The 17,452-nt window shown below is 54.3% G+C and overlaps 1 protein-coding gene across 1 annotated transcript; it reads left to right on the forward strand.

The window, feature by feature from the left end:
* The first annotated feature begins 4,299 nt into the window (after window positions 1-4,299).
* Window positions 4,300-10,328, forward strand: LOC100092944 (dehydrogenase/reductase SDR family member 4-like). The gene is made up of 9 exons (XM_029077393.1): window positions 4,300-4,369; window positions 6,566-6,755; window positions 6,950-7,127; window positions 7,407-7,508; window positions 7,633-7,703; window positions 8,554-8,605; window positions 8,913-9,047; window positions 9,907-9,962; window positions 10,217-10,328. The coding sequence occupies exons 1-9, from the start codon at window positions 4,300-4,302 to the stop codon at window positions 10,326-10,328; spliced, it is 966 nt and encodes a 321-aa protein (XP_028933226.1).
* The last annotated feature ends 7,124 nt before the right edge of the window (window positions 10,329-17,452 follow it).

The raw sequence follows: 17,452 nt of genomic DNA on the forward strand, positions 1-17,452 counted from the left end.
TCTGACAGAGGTGGGAAGCAACTGGGGCCTCTAATAGTAATAATGATATTTGTTAAGCACTTAGTATGTGCCAGGCACTGTACTAATCCCTCGGGTGGATACAAGCAAACGGGGGTAGACGCAGTCCCTGTCCCAAGTGGGGATCATGGTTTCAATCCCCATTTTACAGACGAGGTCACTGAGGCAGAGAGAAGCTCAGTGACTCGTCCAAGGCCACACAGCAGACAAGTGGCAGAGTGGGGATTAGAACCCGGGTCCTTCTGACTCCCAGGCCTGTGCTCTATCCACTAGGTCAGGCTGCTTCCCCCTTCTCCTTTTGGTGCTGTCGGGGGGTGGCAGGCCCGGGCTCAGGGGGCAACCCCACTCTCCACATCCGTTCACCTGATCAGACCTGCGGCCTTGCAATCGCCCGCTCTCCTCCTGGTGCCGAATCCAGCCGGGACCAGCCCTTTGCCTCCACTCTCCGCCCCGGCAGAGGTCGAGGCCAGGTCCTCTGTCCCTCTGGGTGGCAAGGCAAGAGCCCTGGGTGAAGCCCACGCAGATCCTTCCCTCCCCACCCCCAACCACGTGGCCTCGGTCCCCAGCTCCTGGGCCCCTACAGCGTCAACGAGCCCGCCATCTCGGGCCTGACCAAGACCCTGGCCCAGGAACTGAAGCCCAAGGGCATCCGCGTGAGCCGCCTGGCACCGGGACTCATCAAGACCAACTTCAGCCAAGCGGTGAGGATCGGTCGTCCCCACCCCGGCCCCGCTCGTCACCATGACCCCAGTGCGGGTGAGCAACTGTCCCACCATTCTCCATGCCAATCCAGCACCCGGAACCAACGAGCCGTCGGCTTCAGAGCCCCCGCCCCCAGAGCCCGACTTCAAGGAGAATCATCTTCCCCTGCAGGAAATTAGAACTTCTGTGCTCCGCAGCGGCAGACCCCTCCCTCAGTTCCTCACTGATTCCCTCCCCTAGTTCTGAGTGGAATCCTTCCCACTGGGGGTGATTCATTCATTCATTTATATTTATTGAGCACTTACTGTGTGCAAAGCACTGTCCTAAGTGCTTGGGAGAGCACAATATAATAATAAACAGACATTCCCTGTCCACAACAAGCTTACAGTCTAGAGATCAAACTGTGCCTCACTGCATGCACCCACAAAGCTTTTTTCTTTTTAATGGTATTCGTTAAGCGTTTAGTGTGTGCCAGGCACTGTACTGAATGCTGTAGATTCAAGCTAACAGGCTGGACACAGTCCCTGTCCTATGCGGGGCTCGCAGCCTTAATCCCCATTTTACAGATAAGGGAAGTGAGGCCCAGAAAAGTGAAGGTCGCACAGCAGACATGAGAAACAGCTTGACCTAGTGGATACAGCATTAGCCTGGGAGTTAGAAGGACCTGGGTTCTAATGCCGGCTCCACCACCAGTCTGCTGTGTGACTTTGGGCAGGTCACTTCACTTCCCTGTGCCTCAGTTCCCTCATTTGAAAAATGGGAATTAAGACAGTGAGTTCCATGTGAGACATGGACTGAGTTCAACCTGGTTAGGTTGTATCCACCCCGGTGCTTAGAATAGTGCCTAGTACGTAGTAAGCGCTAAACAAATACGATGTGGAGCTGGGATTAGAACCCAGGTCATTCTGATGCCCAGGCCTGTGTTCTATCCATTAGGTCACACTGCTTCCCTAAGCATTCTCATTCATTCACTCAATCGTATTTATTGAGCGCTTTCTCTCATCCATTGATTCTAGTCTTCCTTTTCCTCAGCTCTGGAAAGATAATATTTACCTCGACCAGTTTAAGGAATTAATTCTCACGTAGAGGTAGGGAAGTGGGTTTAGGGCCTTGCATAGGGTGGGGGAGCAGTGGGCTCAGGATGGGGCTGAGGAGGATGTGAGAACTCACCCCGTCCCCCACATCCAGACACCCCAGCCTCTGCTCCGTGATCGTGGCATTGGGGGACGGAGCCCCATGTGAACCCCGAATCTCCCTGCCTCCCTTCTGCGAGTCCAGTTTGGGAGTGAGGACCTGCTGGCCTCCTTCCCCAGCAGCCTCAGGGGCCAAAGCCAGGACCGGCGGGCTGGGCTGGGGTCCTCTCTCAGGCCGTCACCCGCCTCCCTCTCTCTGCCCCAGAGGCGGGAAGCCGGAGGAGTGTGCGGGCGTCGTGTCCTTCCTGGGCTCTCCGGACACCAGCTACATCACCGGAGAGGCCATCGTGGTGACCGGGAGCTCCCCACGGCTCTGACGGGGCCTGACTGGGAGCCTGAGAGCCGGGCTGGGGGTGGGGGGCAAGGGGGCCGTGGTCCGCGGATGCCGGGAAGAGGCCCAGGGAGGGACGGCTCGGGATCAGTGGGGGCCGGGGCAGCGGAGCCCCAGGGCTGTTGGCAGTGTCCCTGCCGCTGCCCATGGAGATTATCTTCCAGGAGGCTTTGGGACTTGCCCTCTTGGGTCTGTGGGCGCCCTGCTGCTGTCTCCCATCCCATCTCCCATCCCCGGGAGCGGCAGGGCTCGTTGTCCCATGGGACTGGGATCCGGAGAGGAAAGGAAGGAGTGGAAGGTTGACGCAGCTGGGGAGAAATGGGGTGGGGGTGGGGGTTCACCTTTGATTCTTCTCTGAAATAAAAAGTGGAAACACTCAGAGGTGTGGGCACCACTGACTAGGGTCCCCACGTCGGCTCTTTCCAGGGGCAGGGAAAACCGGGGACCCTTTGGGATCCCCTCCCTCGCCATTCCCTTCCCCGCTGCTGCAGAAGCCAGCGGGTGGGCGAGAAGACTGACAGGAGAGGGTGTGGGAAATGGGAGGGGAGAATGCGGGGAAGACCATGCACCTGGTTAATTAGAGAGGCAGTGTAGCCTAGTGGATCGAGCACGGGCCTGGGAGTCAGAAGGTCTGAGTTCTGATCCTGGCTCTGCCACTTAATAAAATAATAATTATAATAATTATAGCATTTATTAAAGGCTTACTCTGTGCCAGGCACTGTACTAAGCACTGGAGTAGATACAATCAAACAGCTTGGACACAGTCTCTGTCCCACATGGGGCTCACAGTCTCGATCCCCATTTTACAGATGAGGTAATTGAGGCATGGAGAAGTAAAGTGACCTGCCCGAGGTCACATAGAAGACTTCGGGATTAGAACCGTGTGGCGTTGGGCAAGTGACTTCACTTCTCTGGGCCTCAGTTACCTCATCTGTAAAATGGGGATTGAGGCCCTGAGTCCCACGTGGGACAGGGGCTGTGTCCAACCCGATTTGCTTGCATCCACCCCAGCGCTTAGAACAGTGCCTGGCACATAGTAAGTGCTTAACAGATACCGCAATTATTATTATTAGGTGCTCAGGCTCCCAGGCCCCTGCTCTTTCCACTAGGTCACGCTGCTTCCCGTGGCTGGGCGTGTGCGGGTGCGCGCGTGTGTGCGTGTGTGTCTGTGTGTGTGTGTGTGTGTAACCAACCCCTTCCTTTCTCCCTCCAGCCCCCTCCCGGCTATTTACTTTTGAAAATTCTTTTCCCACCCTTTTTGGCTCAAGTCCTTGGCCCACTCTGAGCTCCTGAAACTGAGGACCCTATGGCCTCGGCTCCGGGAAACCCAGTGTACAGATTGGAAAGAAGATCTTCATTTGCATTTTATCTGGGCAGAGATTCATTTAAAAACCAGCCAGCACAGTGGCCCCCTCTCCATCCTCCATCCCCTTTCTCCCACCCTCCTGATCTCTTCGGCCGGGACCAGGGGCATCTCTCTCCCGACTCGGGTCCCACGGACCCTCCCCAACCCGCAACACGCAAGAGCCCCATCCGGTTTTTGAGCGGAGCCTCGCCTGGTGTGGAGCTGAGGGTCGCAGCTTGGAGACGCCTCCAGGCCGCACGCCGCTGCTGCCCCCAATCCCTCCTGCTGCTGTCACCTGCGGCCAGAATCTGGATCTGGGAGTCCAGAGAGGTGAAGCCAACCACGACACCTGGGTTCTTTTCCCATCTCCACTGTGCCCCTGGCTGGGCCCAAGGGTGACGTCGAGGCAGGGGGCCAATGGATAGAGAAGGGATAAGAGAACCCAGGCTTCCCACACCTCCATTTGCTGCTTCTACTTGACCCTGTCTCAGTCTCTCCGGTGTTCTCCTTCAGTCCCGCTCCCTCTCTGTCTCTCCTCTCTCCTCCTTGTATTTCTCATTCTCCCTCTCTCTCCTTCCCCCTCCATCTCTGTTTGGTCTCTCTCCCTCTCTGCCAGATAGCTTCCGTTTCTGCCTCAGATTTGGATGTTCTTCCTCTCGCTCCCTTTCCCTCTCTTTCTCTCCGTTTGAAAAGCCCACCCAAACGCCTCCATGTCTCTCCAAGTTTCAAACGGGGACGGCTTCGTTTCCAGCCCTTCGAAGGAGGAATCTGCAACCACAGGTGGGGAATTCCAATGACTCCGCTCAACTCTGAGGCCAAAATGACCATCTGTTCTCTCCTCACAAGAACCAACTTTAGGACTGCTCTTGTGGTAGAATTCAATCGTCTTGAGATTCTACCTGCGAGGGGTTGGTTGGGAATCTTACCAACTCTTCCTTGTGATCTCCTGCTGCTCTAATTCGTCCTTATCTCTTGCTACTTGCTGTTCTTTACCAGATTTGGGAGCAATCAGGGCAAATGTTTTTAAGCTTCTGGTGCCTGGGCTTTCATTACATGCAGCACTGAACATATCTGTAATTTATTTATTGATATTAATGCTTGTCTCCCCTCTAGACTGTAAGCTCGTTGAGGGCAGGGAATGCATCTGTTTATTGCTGTATTGTACTCTCCCAAGCACTTAGTATAGTTCTCTGCACACAGTAAGCGCTCTCTAAATGCCATCGACGGAGTGACTGATGGCCTCTATCTCACCCCTTCCCCCCCTCCCTCTCTGTAGACCGCTTACCATAATTTCTTAAACATAATAGGCACCAGAACCTCAGCCAAGTTTTGACTGGAAAGAAATCAAATGTGCCTTATCAATCGGTAATATTTGTCGAGCACTGTCTGTGTGCAGAGTACTCTACTAAGGTTTTGGGAAGATACAACAGAGTCAGTAGATACGATTCTTGTCCACAAGGAAGTTACAGTCTATAGAGGGAGCAGACATTAAAATAATTGGCAGATTGGGGAAATAATAGAGTATAAGCATATTTACATAAGTGCTGTGGGGCTGGGGTGAGTATGAGAAGCAGTGTGACTTAGTGGGTAGAGCACAGGCCTGGATGTGAGAAGGACCTGGGGTCTAATCCCTGCTCTGCTACTTTCTTCATTCATTCAATCGTGTTTATTGAGTACTTACTGTGTGCAGAGCACTGGGCTAAACGCTTGAGGAAGTACAATGCAGCAATAGAGACAATCCCTGCCCACACTGAGCTCACGGTTCTTTGGGGGGGAGGAGGGCGAACTTATCTGTTATGTGACCTGGGGCAAGTCACTTCACTTCTGTATGCCTCAAGACTGTGAGCCCCATGTGGAACAGGGACTGTGTCCACCCTGATTATCTTCTATCTACCCCAGATCTTAGAACGGTGCCTGACCCTTAGTAAGCGCTTAACAAATACCACAGTTATTATTATGATTACGATCGGAGCGCTTCAAGGGTACACAGCCAAGTTCACAGCCGATGCAGAGAGGAGGGCAGATAGGAGAAATGAAGGGTTCAGTCTAGGAAGGCTTCTGGGAGGAGATGTGATTGTTGGAAGGTTTTGAAGGTGGGAGCGCTCCGTGACTAGGAGGGGATCTCTGGGTCTTAACTAAAGGGGAAGATCAGAGTTTGGGGAGGGGCTAAGGCTGCAGCCCCCAGGCAGCGGGCCACGACTCAGTTCTCCTTGAGTGGCCCCAAAGATCCCTGAGGGGCACAGACCTGTTCGGGGGAGACCACAGCAGCCAGTCCATCGGTCAGTCAGTCCCTTGTATTTATTGAGCACTTACTGTGTGTGGAACACTGTACTGAACGCTTGGGTGAGGATACCAGAATAATATAACAGACACATTCCCTGCCCCACAGTGAGCTAACAGTCTAGAAGGGGACACAGACATGAATATAATAAATAAAATTACAGATATGGATACGTGGATCTGGGAGGGGGGAGATGAATAAAGGGAACAAGTCGGGACATTGCAGAAGGGAGAGAAAGAAGAGTAAAGGAGGTCTTAGTCAGGGAGGGCCTCTTGGAGGAGATGGGCCTTCAATAAGAGTTTGAAAGTGGCGGGGGATCAGTCACGTGCACGGTTCCCCCGCCCTGCCTGGACCCTGGAAGGCCGGATGCCACGTGGGTTGTCGGGCCTAGCAAGCATTCTCACTTGTGGTTGATGAAAAGTCCATCCAGGGAATTACGGTAATCTCTCCTTCTCTCTGATGGTCAGCATCTCCCTCAACGTCTGTGAGAGGGGGGACCCTGGGGGATCCCCTCCTTGCCAATCCCATCCCTGCTGCCACAGACACGAGAAATGATCCCGACGGACAGGTTAATGTCCTCAGGCAGCAGGGGTGGAACAAGAGGGCCTGGGATCAGCTGGGAGCCTCACTCCAGACCTCCCCATTTGGGGGTCCTAGGGGCCTCCAGGGAGTGATCCTGGTTTCTGTCTGACCAGGGGTCCGGCCCGGACGTGGAAGCAGCAGCGGGGACATGCGCAGGGCTCTGGGCTGGGCCGGGGGGCGGCTGCGGGGGCCGGAGGCCTCTGTCTCGGGGAGGATGTGCAGCGGCGGGGGCGGCGGTGACGGAGCGGACAGGAGGTTCCCACTGGCGGGCAGAGTGGCCGTGATCACGGGCTCCACGGACGGGTGAGTGAACAGAGCCACGGGCTATGGGAGGGAGTGGCCGGGGTGGACGCTGTGGCATGGGGAACCGAGGTGTCGTTTGGGCTGCACGTGCCGCCCAACCCTGCCCTGGGTGGAGGAGGGGACCAACTCTACTCTCGGGATCTGGGGATCCGAGGGCCGAAGCCGCAGCGTGGTCTTCCCGGTTGCCGGTCCAGGATCGGGTTGGCGGTGGCCCGGCGACTGGGCCGGGATGGGGCGCATGTGGTGCTGAGCAGCCGCCAGCAGGAGAACGTGACCCGGGCCGTGGCATCGCTGCAGGCCGAGGGGCTCAGCGTGTCGGGCACCGTGTGCCACATCGGGAAGACCGAGGACCGGGAGCGGCTGGTGGCCAAGGTGAAGTCCCGGAGGAGGAGGGCGGAGCTGGTGGAAGGGGGACGGCGAGGGGGGATTCAGCCTGGGGGTGCCTCCGTTTCCAGCAGTCTCCCCTGCCAGACGTCTCGTCTGTGCCCACGGGAATACAGTGGCTCAGTCAGCAGCACCTATTACAGTGCCCAGAGCCCAGTAACAGCTCAATAAATCCCAATTACGAAGCGACTGATGAGAGCAACTCCCAAGAAGCCTGTCCACCCAGACCTGACCGAACCTCTCCGCATCTCCCCGTCTCCCCGGCAGGCCCTGGAGCATTCTGGGGGTGTCGACTTCTTGGTGTGTGTAGCGGGTGTGAACCCCCTGGTCAGGAGCACCTGGGAAGCCAGCGAGCAGATCTGGGACAAGGTGAGGCCCCGCGGGAGTCATTTCTCTATCGGGCCATACCCTCAGACCCCGAGACGGAGCTAAATCCCCACGGGGCACGGACGGAGCTCAGGCTGCCCCTGCCTCCCGGCTTGTTGCGTTTCAGATCCTGGATGTGAACGTGAAGTCTCCCGCTCTGCTGCTGGGCCTGCTGGTGCCACACATGGAGAAGAGGGGGTACGGGCCGAGGGGGTGGAGCGTGCAGTGGGGCGGGGGGTGCAGGATAATCCCAGGGAGTGAGGTCCAGCTGGGATGGAAGCCTCCTAGAGGGATGGCTGCCCTTTTCCTGGACCTGTGTCCATCTCCATTTCCACCACGCCAGTGGCCTCTGCCACCCCCAGGGAACTGACCAGCCTCTCAGGGGAGAGGGGGAGTCTGGGGCTGGGGAGGGGCTCGTGGGACGGACAGCTGGATGGAAACCAGTACCCCCCAGGGCTGGCATAAGGGCCAGCTGGTGGGGCGGAAGGGCAGACCGGTAACCGTAATCTTCGTGCTCCTCCCCCGGAGAGACAGGGTTTCTAAGCTGCCCCTGTGACTCAGGCGGCCTTCTGGTACTATGAGGGTCCAGTCTTCTGGGCCCAACCCCTACCCTCGTTCTGGCTTTCCGGCCTGGGCACTGCCAAGGGTCCCGGGTGTCCTCGGTCATCAACACGGGAAGACTCTTTCTGACTCCTCCCGGGAGATTTGACAGCCAGGGTTCTCTCTCCCTCAGCTTTCTCCCTGAGTCACTGCCAGCTGGGTCAGACACTGGGCACCATGGACCTCCTCTGGGCCTGCCCAAGGATATGTCACTGGCCTGGGGGTTGTGGGGTGGCAGTGAGTAGTCAAGACCTATAGGACACCCAGAAGTAGGGCTAACGTACTGCCCTTCCCAGGCCCACTCCCCAGCTTCCCTCTGCGTATCCAGGAGTCCCCCACTCTCTTCCCACTGCCTGACGTCCTGGACGAGTCCCACCCCATGAGCCCCTAGTGTTTCCTGCTGTGCTTCAGCAGCCCAGAGCCCTAACCATCCCCTCTCACCTGACAGGAACAGCGCCGTGGTCCTAGTCTCATCAACAGTAGCCTACTCTCCGTTCAAGGTAAGGGACCCTCCACGCCCCTTCATGAGCAGTGGCAGGGAAAGGGCCGGGGCCCCTTCTCCTCCTGGCCCAGAGGACGACCCTGAGCTCCACATCTGCTATCCTGCACAGACCTTCGCCCTCTTAGCCTACAGCTCTTCCCAATACCATCCCGGGGCCCCTCCGAGGCCAGCCGGGACCACCCCCTCGCTTCCGCTCTCCGCTCCCGGCACGGGTCTGTCTCTCCGGGCTGGAAGGCGAGGGACTTGGGCAGAGTCCCTGGAGGCCCCTCCCTCCCCACCCTCAACCACGTGACCTCGGCCTGCAGCTCCTGGGCCCCTACAATGTCAGCAAGACCGCCATCTTGGGCCTGACCAAGACCCTGGCCCTGGAACTGAAGCCCAAGGGCATCCGCGTGAATTGCCTGGCCCCGGGACTCATCAAGACCAACTTCAGTCAAGTGGTGAGGATCGGCCCTCCCCTCCCCAGCCCCGCTCGCCCCCACGACCCCGGTGCGGGTGACCCCTTTGCCACCGTTCTCCGCGCCAATCCAGAACCGAGAACCAAGGTGCCATCGACTTCAGAGCCCCCGCCCCGTCCCCCAGATTCAGCAGTGAGAAGCAGCATGGTCTGGTGAAAAGAGCATGGGCCTGGGAGCCAAGAGACATAATGATATTTATTAAGCACCTACTGTGTGTCAAGGACTGTTCTAAAGACTGGGGTAGATACGTGATAATCAGATCAGACAATGTCCCTGTACCACCTGGGGCTCACAGTTAAGTGAGAGGGAGAACAGACAATGAATCTCCACTACAGTTGAGGGAACTGAGGCTCAGAGAAGTTTAAGTGATTTTTTTGACTTCTCACAGAAAACAAGTGCAGGGCCAGGATGAGAAACCAGGTCCTCTGACTCCCAGTCCCATGCCCTTTCCACTAGGCCGCGTTGCTTCCCCTAGACCCAAGTTCTAATTCCCATTCTGCCACTTGCCTGCCCGGTGATCTTGGGCAAGTCACTTCACTTCTCTGTGCCTCAGTTTCCTCATCTGTAAAATGAGATTTAATACCCCTGCGACAGGGAGTGTATCTGATGTGTCTTGTATCTATCCCAACATGTAGCAATAGGAAATATTTAACACATACCTCAGTTTTTATTATTTAGGGAGAATCGGTTTTCCCTAAAGGAGTCCTAGAACTCCTGGGCCATCAGAGGAGGGAGGAAGAGGAAGGTCAAACTGGATAAGATGAGATACCCCGCTCCTTGGCCCTCACAATGGCCCCATGACCCTCTGACCATTGATCCTTTGCCTTTGTCTTTTGTTCAGCTCTGGAAAAATGAGAAGATTTTAAAAGACATTCAAAACTTACACCAAGTTTCGAGGTAGGTCAGATAATGGGGCCCTGAATAGGGCGGTGGAGCAGTAGGCTCAGGATGGCACTGCGGAGGGAGGGAGAACTCACCCCATCCCCCCCACCCAGACCCCCAATATCTGCCCTAGCCTGGGGCTCCACGATCATGGCTAGATCCTGAGTCTCCCTACCTCCTTCCTTCGACTCCATTTTGGGGAACCAAAGGCAGGACCGGAGGGCTGGGCCGGGGTCCGCTCTCAGGCCGCCTCCCTCTCTCTGCCCCAGAACCGGGAAGCCGGAGGATTGTGCAGGCGTCGTGTCCTTCCTGTGTTCTCCGGACGCCGGCTACATCACCGGAGAGACCATCGTGGTGGCCGGGGGCTCCCCACGGCTCTGATGGGGCCTGACTGGGAGCCTGCGAGCGGGACGGTGGAGGGAGGGAGGGGGGCGGTGGTCCCTGACCGCCAGGCAGAGGCCCGGGGCTTTGGGACTCACCCTCTTGGGTCTGTGGACAGCCTGCTGCTGTCTCTCATCCCGTCTCCGACATGGGCCCGGGAGCAGTAGGGACCATAACCCCACAGGACGGGGATCCAGAGCGGGCAGGGACGGGTGGAGGGTCGACGCGGCCGGAGAGAGATGTGGTGGGGGGCGGGGCTGTGGTGAAGTGGTTCACCCCTGGGTCTGGTTTCGTTCTTCTCTGAAATAAAATGTGGAAACACCCGGAAGTGTGGGCACCCTGCCTTGAGCTACCCCGCGGCTCTCCCCAAAAGCGTCCCTCCTGCTCTGCCAGCCCCCACCATGGGCAGACTGCCATTCCCCTGCAGTCATCCCTTCTACTCCGTAGACCCAAGGTAGCCACTGGTGCTGAAAGAATTCCAGACTCCCCTTTGCCCACCTCCATCTCTGTACAAACAAGACATTTTGTTGCAAAAAAGGAGACAGACCGAAAGGTTCTCTGCAGACTTTCACAGAATTTATGTAGTTGTTGAGCGTGTCATCCTCTAATCAGTGGTATATACCTATATTTTTGTTATGGTATTTGTAAAGCACTTACTACGTGCCAGGCACTGTACTAAGCGCTGGGGTAGTTACAAGCTAATCAGGTCAGACTCAGTCCATGACTTGCACGGGGCTCACAGTCTTAATCCCCATTTTACAGATGAGGGAACTGAGGCCCAGAGATGTGAAGTGACTGCAGTGGGGGGATTTGGGGTAGACTCGAGAAAGAGCTTGTTGACCCAACAGTTGACAATCTTGGAGTAAGCTGCTCAGAGCAAATAGATTTTGGTTGTCGGAATTCATACATGATGTCACCTGCAATGTCTTTTGCCTCGGGAAACTTGTGAGATTGGAACCCACAAAAGGCCCATTCTTGGTCTGTCCTTTTCAGGCAGTTGTGTTTGCTGTTGGCTGTTCCTATGCTGTTTTGCACTGCGGGTTTTAAAAATATCCCTGCTAGATTGTGAACTCCTCAGTACGGTGCTTCACCCTCAGTGGCTACTCAATAATCCTGAGAAGCAGTGTGGTCTAGTGGCTAGAGCCCGGGGCCTGGGAGTCGCCGGCCCTGGGTTCTAATCCCAGCTCCGCCCCTTGTCTGCTCTGTGATCTTGGGCAAGTCACTCAACTTCCCTGTGCCTCAGTTCTCTCTTCTGCAAAATGGGGATTCAATACCTGTTCTCCCTCCTAATTAAGGAGCCCCTGGTGGGATCTAATTATCGTGTATCTCCCCCAGCGTTTAGCACAATGCTACCACTACTATTAATACTACTTAAAGGCTGGGATCGTGCCTACTAACCTATTAGACTCTCCCAAGTGCTTAGTACAGTGATCTGCATATCGCCCGTGCTCAATAAATGCTACTGATCGATTTAGGGGGGGCCCCCACTTGGGGTGACAATAGCAGCAACAGCCCAGCAGCCAGGAGCTGCTTCCCCCCACCTCCCTCCAACTGCAGTTTCTGGCAGAAAATGAAGGTTGACAAGCAGCAGGTTGTCCCCTCCCTCTCCCCTCTGGCCCTCCCCACTTGCACCCCATCCCCCAAATTGGCCCGATCTCGATTGGTCCCCGAGGAGTTTGAGCCAGACTAGAACAGCCCTGGGCTCCTGGAAGCACATTTCCAGTTCTCTGCGATCCCTCCCTGATGAGCTCCAGCTCTGCAGCAATTACATTTCTCATCTTTACTTGGGAAGAAGTTTCCTCAGGGATGCGCCGACGATTCCTCCCTCCCAGGCCCGCACCCTCGTGGGCAGCAATCCGAAGGGGCTCTGAGAGGTCGGAAGACCCAAGGGAAAGATGCCTCCCTCTTTGTGGAAAAAGACTATTATATGTAGCCCGCGAAGATGAATAAGGAGGCAGAAAGAATTCTCCTCTGTGTCCCAGCCGGAGGCTGTGAGTTTCGTTCAAGATCCATTCAAGATCCCCTTCCCTGTCCTCTTCAGAGCCCAACATTCCCACCAATATGTCTGATCCAATTATTTTGTATCTATCTCAGCACTTAGTTCAGGGCTTGGCACCTAGCAAGTGCTTAACACATTCCATGATCATTCATTAATTCATCATTCAATCGTATTTATTGAGCACTTACTGGGTGCAGAGCACTGCACTAAGCACTTGGGAGAGTACAGTACAACATTAAACAGACACATTCCCTACCCACAGCGAGCTTATTATTACTACTGTCAAAAGGCTCTTGACCTTAATAAGTAGAATTAAGTAGAAGAAGCAGTGTGCCCTAGTGAATGGAGCACAGGCCCGGGAGTCAGAAGGACCTGGGTTCCAAGCCCAGGTCCGCCACTTGTCTGCTGTGAGATCTTGGGAAGGTCACTTCCCTTCTCTGTGCCTCAGTGCCTTATCTGTAAAATGGGGATTAAGACTGTGAGCCTTATGTGGGACAGGGACTGCGTCCAAACTGATTACCATGTATCTACTCCAGCATAAGTGTCTGGCACATGGCCCTTGACAAATACCACATTTCTTCTTCTTCTTATTATTATTATAATTATTGATCAGGGGTCCTGCTGGGGAAGGGTAGGGGGACTATCCATCCAGCCACGGATGCCAGGGAAGGGTAAGGGGAGAGACTCAGGGCTGGAGGAAACCTCCAATGGCCAGATGCCAGTCAGGAGGGGCAGGGAGCCAGGGCCTCTGATGGATGGATTGAGCCCTCGGGACTAGTAGCTGCAGGTCTAGGAAGGCCACCTGAACCCATGACTGAGTCCAGGAGCACTTTTGACTCCAGAAGCCGGCCCTTCCCCAACCACTGTCCCCTTCTGCGATTGGTTCCTCTACTCCGATGGTGCCGAAGGGGCAGAGGGAGACCTCGGGATCCCGGCAGGATGAGAGACCCCAACCCTTCAGGAGGGGGCTGCCTCTCCTGGGGGGACCAGTGAGCAGAGCCATGTCCTTCAAATACCCTCTTCTCCCAGTGGTCCCCTCTTTACCTCTTATGGATGTTTTTCTGTAGTTGGCACGAGCAGGTTCAGGAAAAAGGTTGGTGACTTCACGTTAAATGCCCAGAATCCGGAAACAGAGTGAGTTGTGTTTTGTGGGGGGAATGGGGGTCAGGCCATGGGGTTCTCCAACTCTAGTCCTTCTCTTCCTTCCTTCAATCGTATTTATTGAGCACTTACTGTGTGCAGGGCACTGTACTAAGCGCTAGGAAAGCACAATTCAGCAGTAAATAGAGACAATCCTTGCCTACACTGGGTTTACAATCCAGAAGTGTTTACAGTTTAGAAGGTGAGTTCCAGATCTCACCTTGTCCCAGATCCACTCTCTGGCCCCCGGCGGCCTCCCGACAAGGGGGTTCACAGCCACACTGTGCCCCAGGAAGTCGACACCTCCATCTCCCTCCAACGCCTGAGAAGCAGTGTGGACTAGTGGATAGAGCATGGGCCTGAAAATCAGAGAATCTGGGTTCTAATCCTGACTCCGCCGCCTGTCTGCTATGTGACCATAGGGAACTCACTTTGCTTCCCTGTGCTTCCCAAGCATTGGTAGTAATAATAATAATAGTAATTGTAGTATTTATTAAGCACTTACTATGTGCCAAGCACTGTACTAAGAGCTGGGGTAGATACAAGATAATCAGGTCAGGCACATTCTCTGTCCCTCATGAGGCTCACAGTCTTAATCCCCATTTTACAGGTAATCCCGGCTTCTCCACCTGCCTCCTGTGTGACCTTGGATAAATCACTTCACTTCTCCATGCCTCAGTTCTCTTATCTATAAAATGGGGATTAAGACTGTGCTCCCCACGTGGGGCAGGGACTGTGTCCAACCCGATTACCTCGTAACTACTCCAGAGTTTAGAACGGTGCTTGGCACCAAGTAAGTGCTTAGCAAATGCCATTATTATTATTATTATTATTATTATTACGAGGGAACTGAAGCACGGAGAAGTTAAGTGACTCGCCCAAGATCACACAGCAGATGTGGCAGAGCTGGGAATAGAATTCAGGTCCTCTGACAGGACACCGCACCAAGGGGGTGCCTAATAAATGGTCCTAGTACTTTTCAGCCTCCTCAACAAGGTAGCATCTGTACCAGTGGGAACAGCTCTGATTTCTAGCATCAGCTGGTCTGCCCCTCCCCTGGCCGGACACATCCTAATGCCCCTTCAGGGTCTGACATGATCTTTCTGACCCAGACATGCTGTACTCACAGATGGGCAGAGAGACATTTTTGCCCCAGAGGACCTTACCCACCCCCAGGGCCTCCATTTGGAATTCATACTCCCTGTGAGAGAGCCCCAGGCTACCTTTTTTAAAAATTGTATTTGTTAAGCACTTACATTGTGCCAGTCACTCTACTAGGCACTGGGGTAAATACAAGATAAACCAGGTTGGACACAGTCCCTATCACACATGGGGCTCACAGTCTTAATTCCCATTTTATAGATGGGTAACTGGGGCCCAGAAAAGTGAAGTGACTTGTCCAAGGTCACACAGCAAATAAGTGGTGGATGATGTGGGGATTAGGTCCTCTGACTCCCAGGCCTTTGCTCTTTCCACAATGAGCCGTGCCCTAGCCCTCAAAAAACTAGACAAAATTAAAAGGCAGATATGAAAAGAAAAAGGGCACCAAAAACAGTTGGGAAGAGGAAGAGATTATTATCCCCATTTTACAGATGTGGGTGCCGAAGCCTAGAGAGGTAACGTGGCTGTCCCAAGGTCACACAGCAGGTCAGTAGGCTGGACAGGAACCCAGGTATCCAAGCTCCCAGACCCATATTCTTTCCATCAAGCTGATTTTCACTTGCTGCCCCGACCATTTTTCTACAGAAATGTTCAGTCCATGTTTCCCCACTTCTCAAGAACCTCCAGTGGTTGCCCCTCTACTTCCGCCTCAAATATAAAGTCTTCACCACCGACTTTAAAGCCCTCAATCCCCTTGCCCCCCTCCGACCTTACCTCTCTACTCTCCTACTACAATCCAACCTGCACACTTCACTCTTCTAATGCCAGCTTTCTCACTGTACCTTGATCTCATCTATCTCACCTCCCTGGAAATCTCTCCTTCCTCATTTCCCACAGACAATTACTCTCCCCCCACTTGGAAGCCTTATTAAGAGTCAGTCAGTTATCTTTATTGAGTGCTTACTGTGTGCTAAACACTTGAGAGAGTATAATACAACAATAAACAGAAACATTTCTTGCCCACAAGGAGCTTACAGTCTAGAGGGGGAGAGAGACTTGAATAGAAATCAATAGAAATCAATAAATGACAGATAGGGACATAAGTGCTGTGGAGCTGGGAGGCGGAGTGAATAAAGGGAGCGAGTCGGGAAGAGGGACACGTCTCTTCCAAGGCCGGGAGAGTGATCCTTCTTTTGGACAGGAAGGGGAAGGGAGACCAAGGCCAGAGGCAGGATGTGGGTGAGGGGTCCATGGTCAGTTGGTAACTACCTAAGCACTAAGGACTTGACCTCTTTTCCCTTCCCCACCAAAAAGCTACAATCCAACCAGTTTGGTCTGTCTGAAGTGGGGCCTGAGGAGACAACAGGGACACAAGCAGAGGGCTGTGAATACTGGCCAGATCCACCCAGCTACAGCGTCCTGAAAAAGCCAGCTACTCAAAGTCCCCCTTAGTGTTGACCTCCTGTGGTTGTTTGCAAAACAGATCAGATTTCCATGAATCAGCTCATTCAAAGTCTGTTTTACCCTCTTCCCTTAGATCCTGATTAATGAGGATTCCCCTGCCTTGTCCTCTTCCACCCAAACTCTCCCGCTCCTTTTCCTCCCCTCACAACCCCCTCACCAGGATACCCAAAGCCCCAGGCCAAGGCAGACTTAAATTCCTATTTATCGCTTTAATCCATTAACTGTCACAGCTACAGACAAATCCAGCCCCAATCCTAAATTAGCCACCCAGATAAACAAAAGTAAGGCACAGTAAATACTCAGTCACTCAACTCCAGCAAACAAAAGGGAGGAAGAGTTGGCAGCTGCAGGTCTGATAGGGTTCAACCTGCACAAATGCCAAGATCATTTGTCCCCGGGCAGGAAGAGAAGAGGTCACCTAGACCATTCCCCTGCCTCCAGGCCAGATAGTGAGAGAGATTGGGAGAGTGGGGAATGGAAGGGCTTATTCCAGGATCATTAAACTTTTGAGTCGACAAGTTCTTCCTCAAGTCTAACCCCCAAATCCCCTGCTGAAGTTTAGGCCAGTTCCTTCTCGATTGTCTCTCATTGTTAACAGTATTTGCTAAGCGCTCACTGTGGGCCCGGCACTGTACTAAGCTCTGGGGTGGATACAAGCCAATCAGGTTGAACACAGTTCCTGTCCCATCTGGGGCTCACAGTCTTCATCCCCATTGTACAGATGTGGTAACTGAAGCATTGAGAAGTTAAGTGACTTGCACAAGGTCACATGGCAGACAAGTGGCAGAGCAGAGATTAAATCCTTCTGACTCCCAAGCCCGTGCTCTATCCACTAGGCCATGCTGTTTCTCCTTCATCCAATCGATCAGTCAGTCGATCAATCAATCGATCCAGCAGGGAAGGGAAAGAGGGGCGTTCCGGGCAGAAGAGGGAGAGGGGAGAGTGGCAGGTGTCTCTGGGTAGGGCACCTAGGCAGCCACCATGCCCCCCATCCTGACTTGACCCAGCCCTAAGCGTGATGGGTGAAATTCAGGCTCCCAGGAGCCAGGGTTCCAGATTTTCTCAGGAGACAGACACCATTGGCCCGGAGAGATAGCCGGCCTCGGGTCAGCCGAATCCAAGAGCTGTGAAAATAAAGTCAGGGGCCTCCTGGCTTCTCTGCCACTCCCCCATTTCTGGAGAGGGGCTGGTGGCCAACTATCGACCTTGCCCAGGCAGGGGTGGACCGGCTCTCAGTTGGAAAGCAGCTCTTCGCAGTCCCCTGCAGCAGTGGATGTCCTCATTTACCAGCTGGTGGCAGGGTTACCCCCACTTTTTTGGGGGGGGAAGGGGGGTCAGAGAGAACAGCCTCCCTCCCTGTACTTTATATTAATGTCTTTCTCCCCCCTCTAGACTGTAAGTTCGTTGTGGACAAGAGTTT

Source organism: Ornithorhynchus anatinus, chromosome 13, assembly GCF_004115215.2.
Source record: "Ornithorhynchus anatinus isolate Pmale09 chromosome 13, mOrnAna1.pri.v4, whole genome shotgun sequence".
In the NCBI taxonomy this organism is placed as follows: domain Eukaryota; kingdom Metazoa; phylum Chordata; class Mammalia; order Monotremata; family Ornithorhynchidae; genus Ornithorhynchus; species Ornithorhynchus anatinus.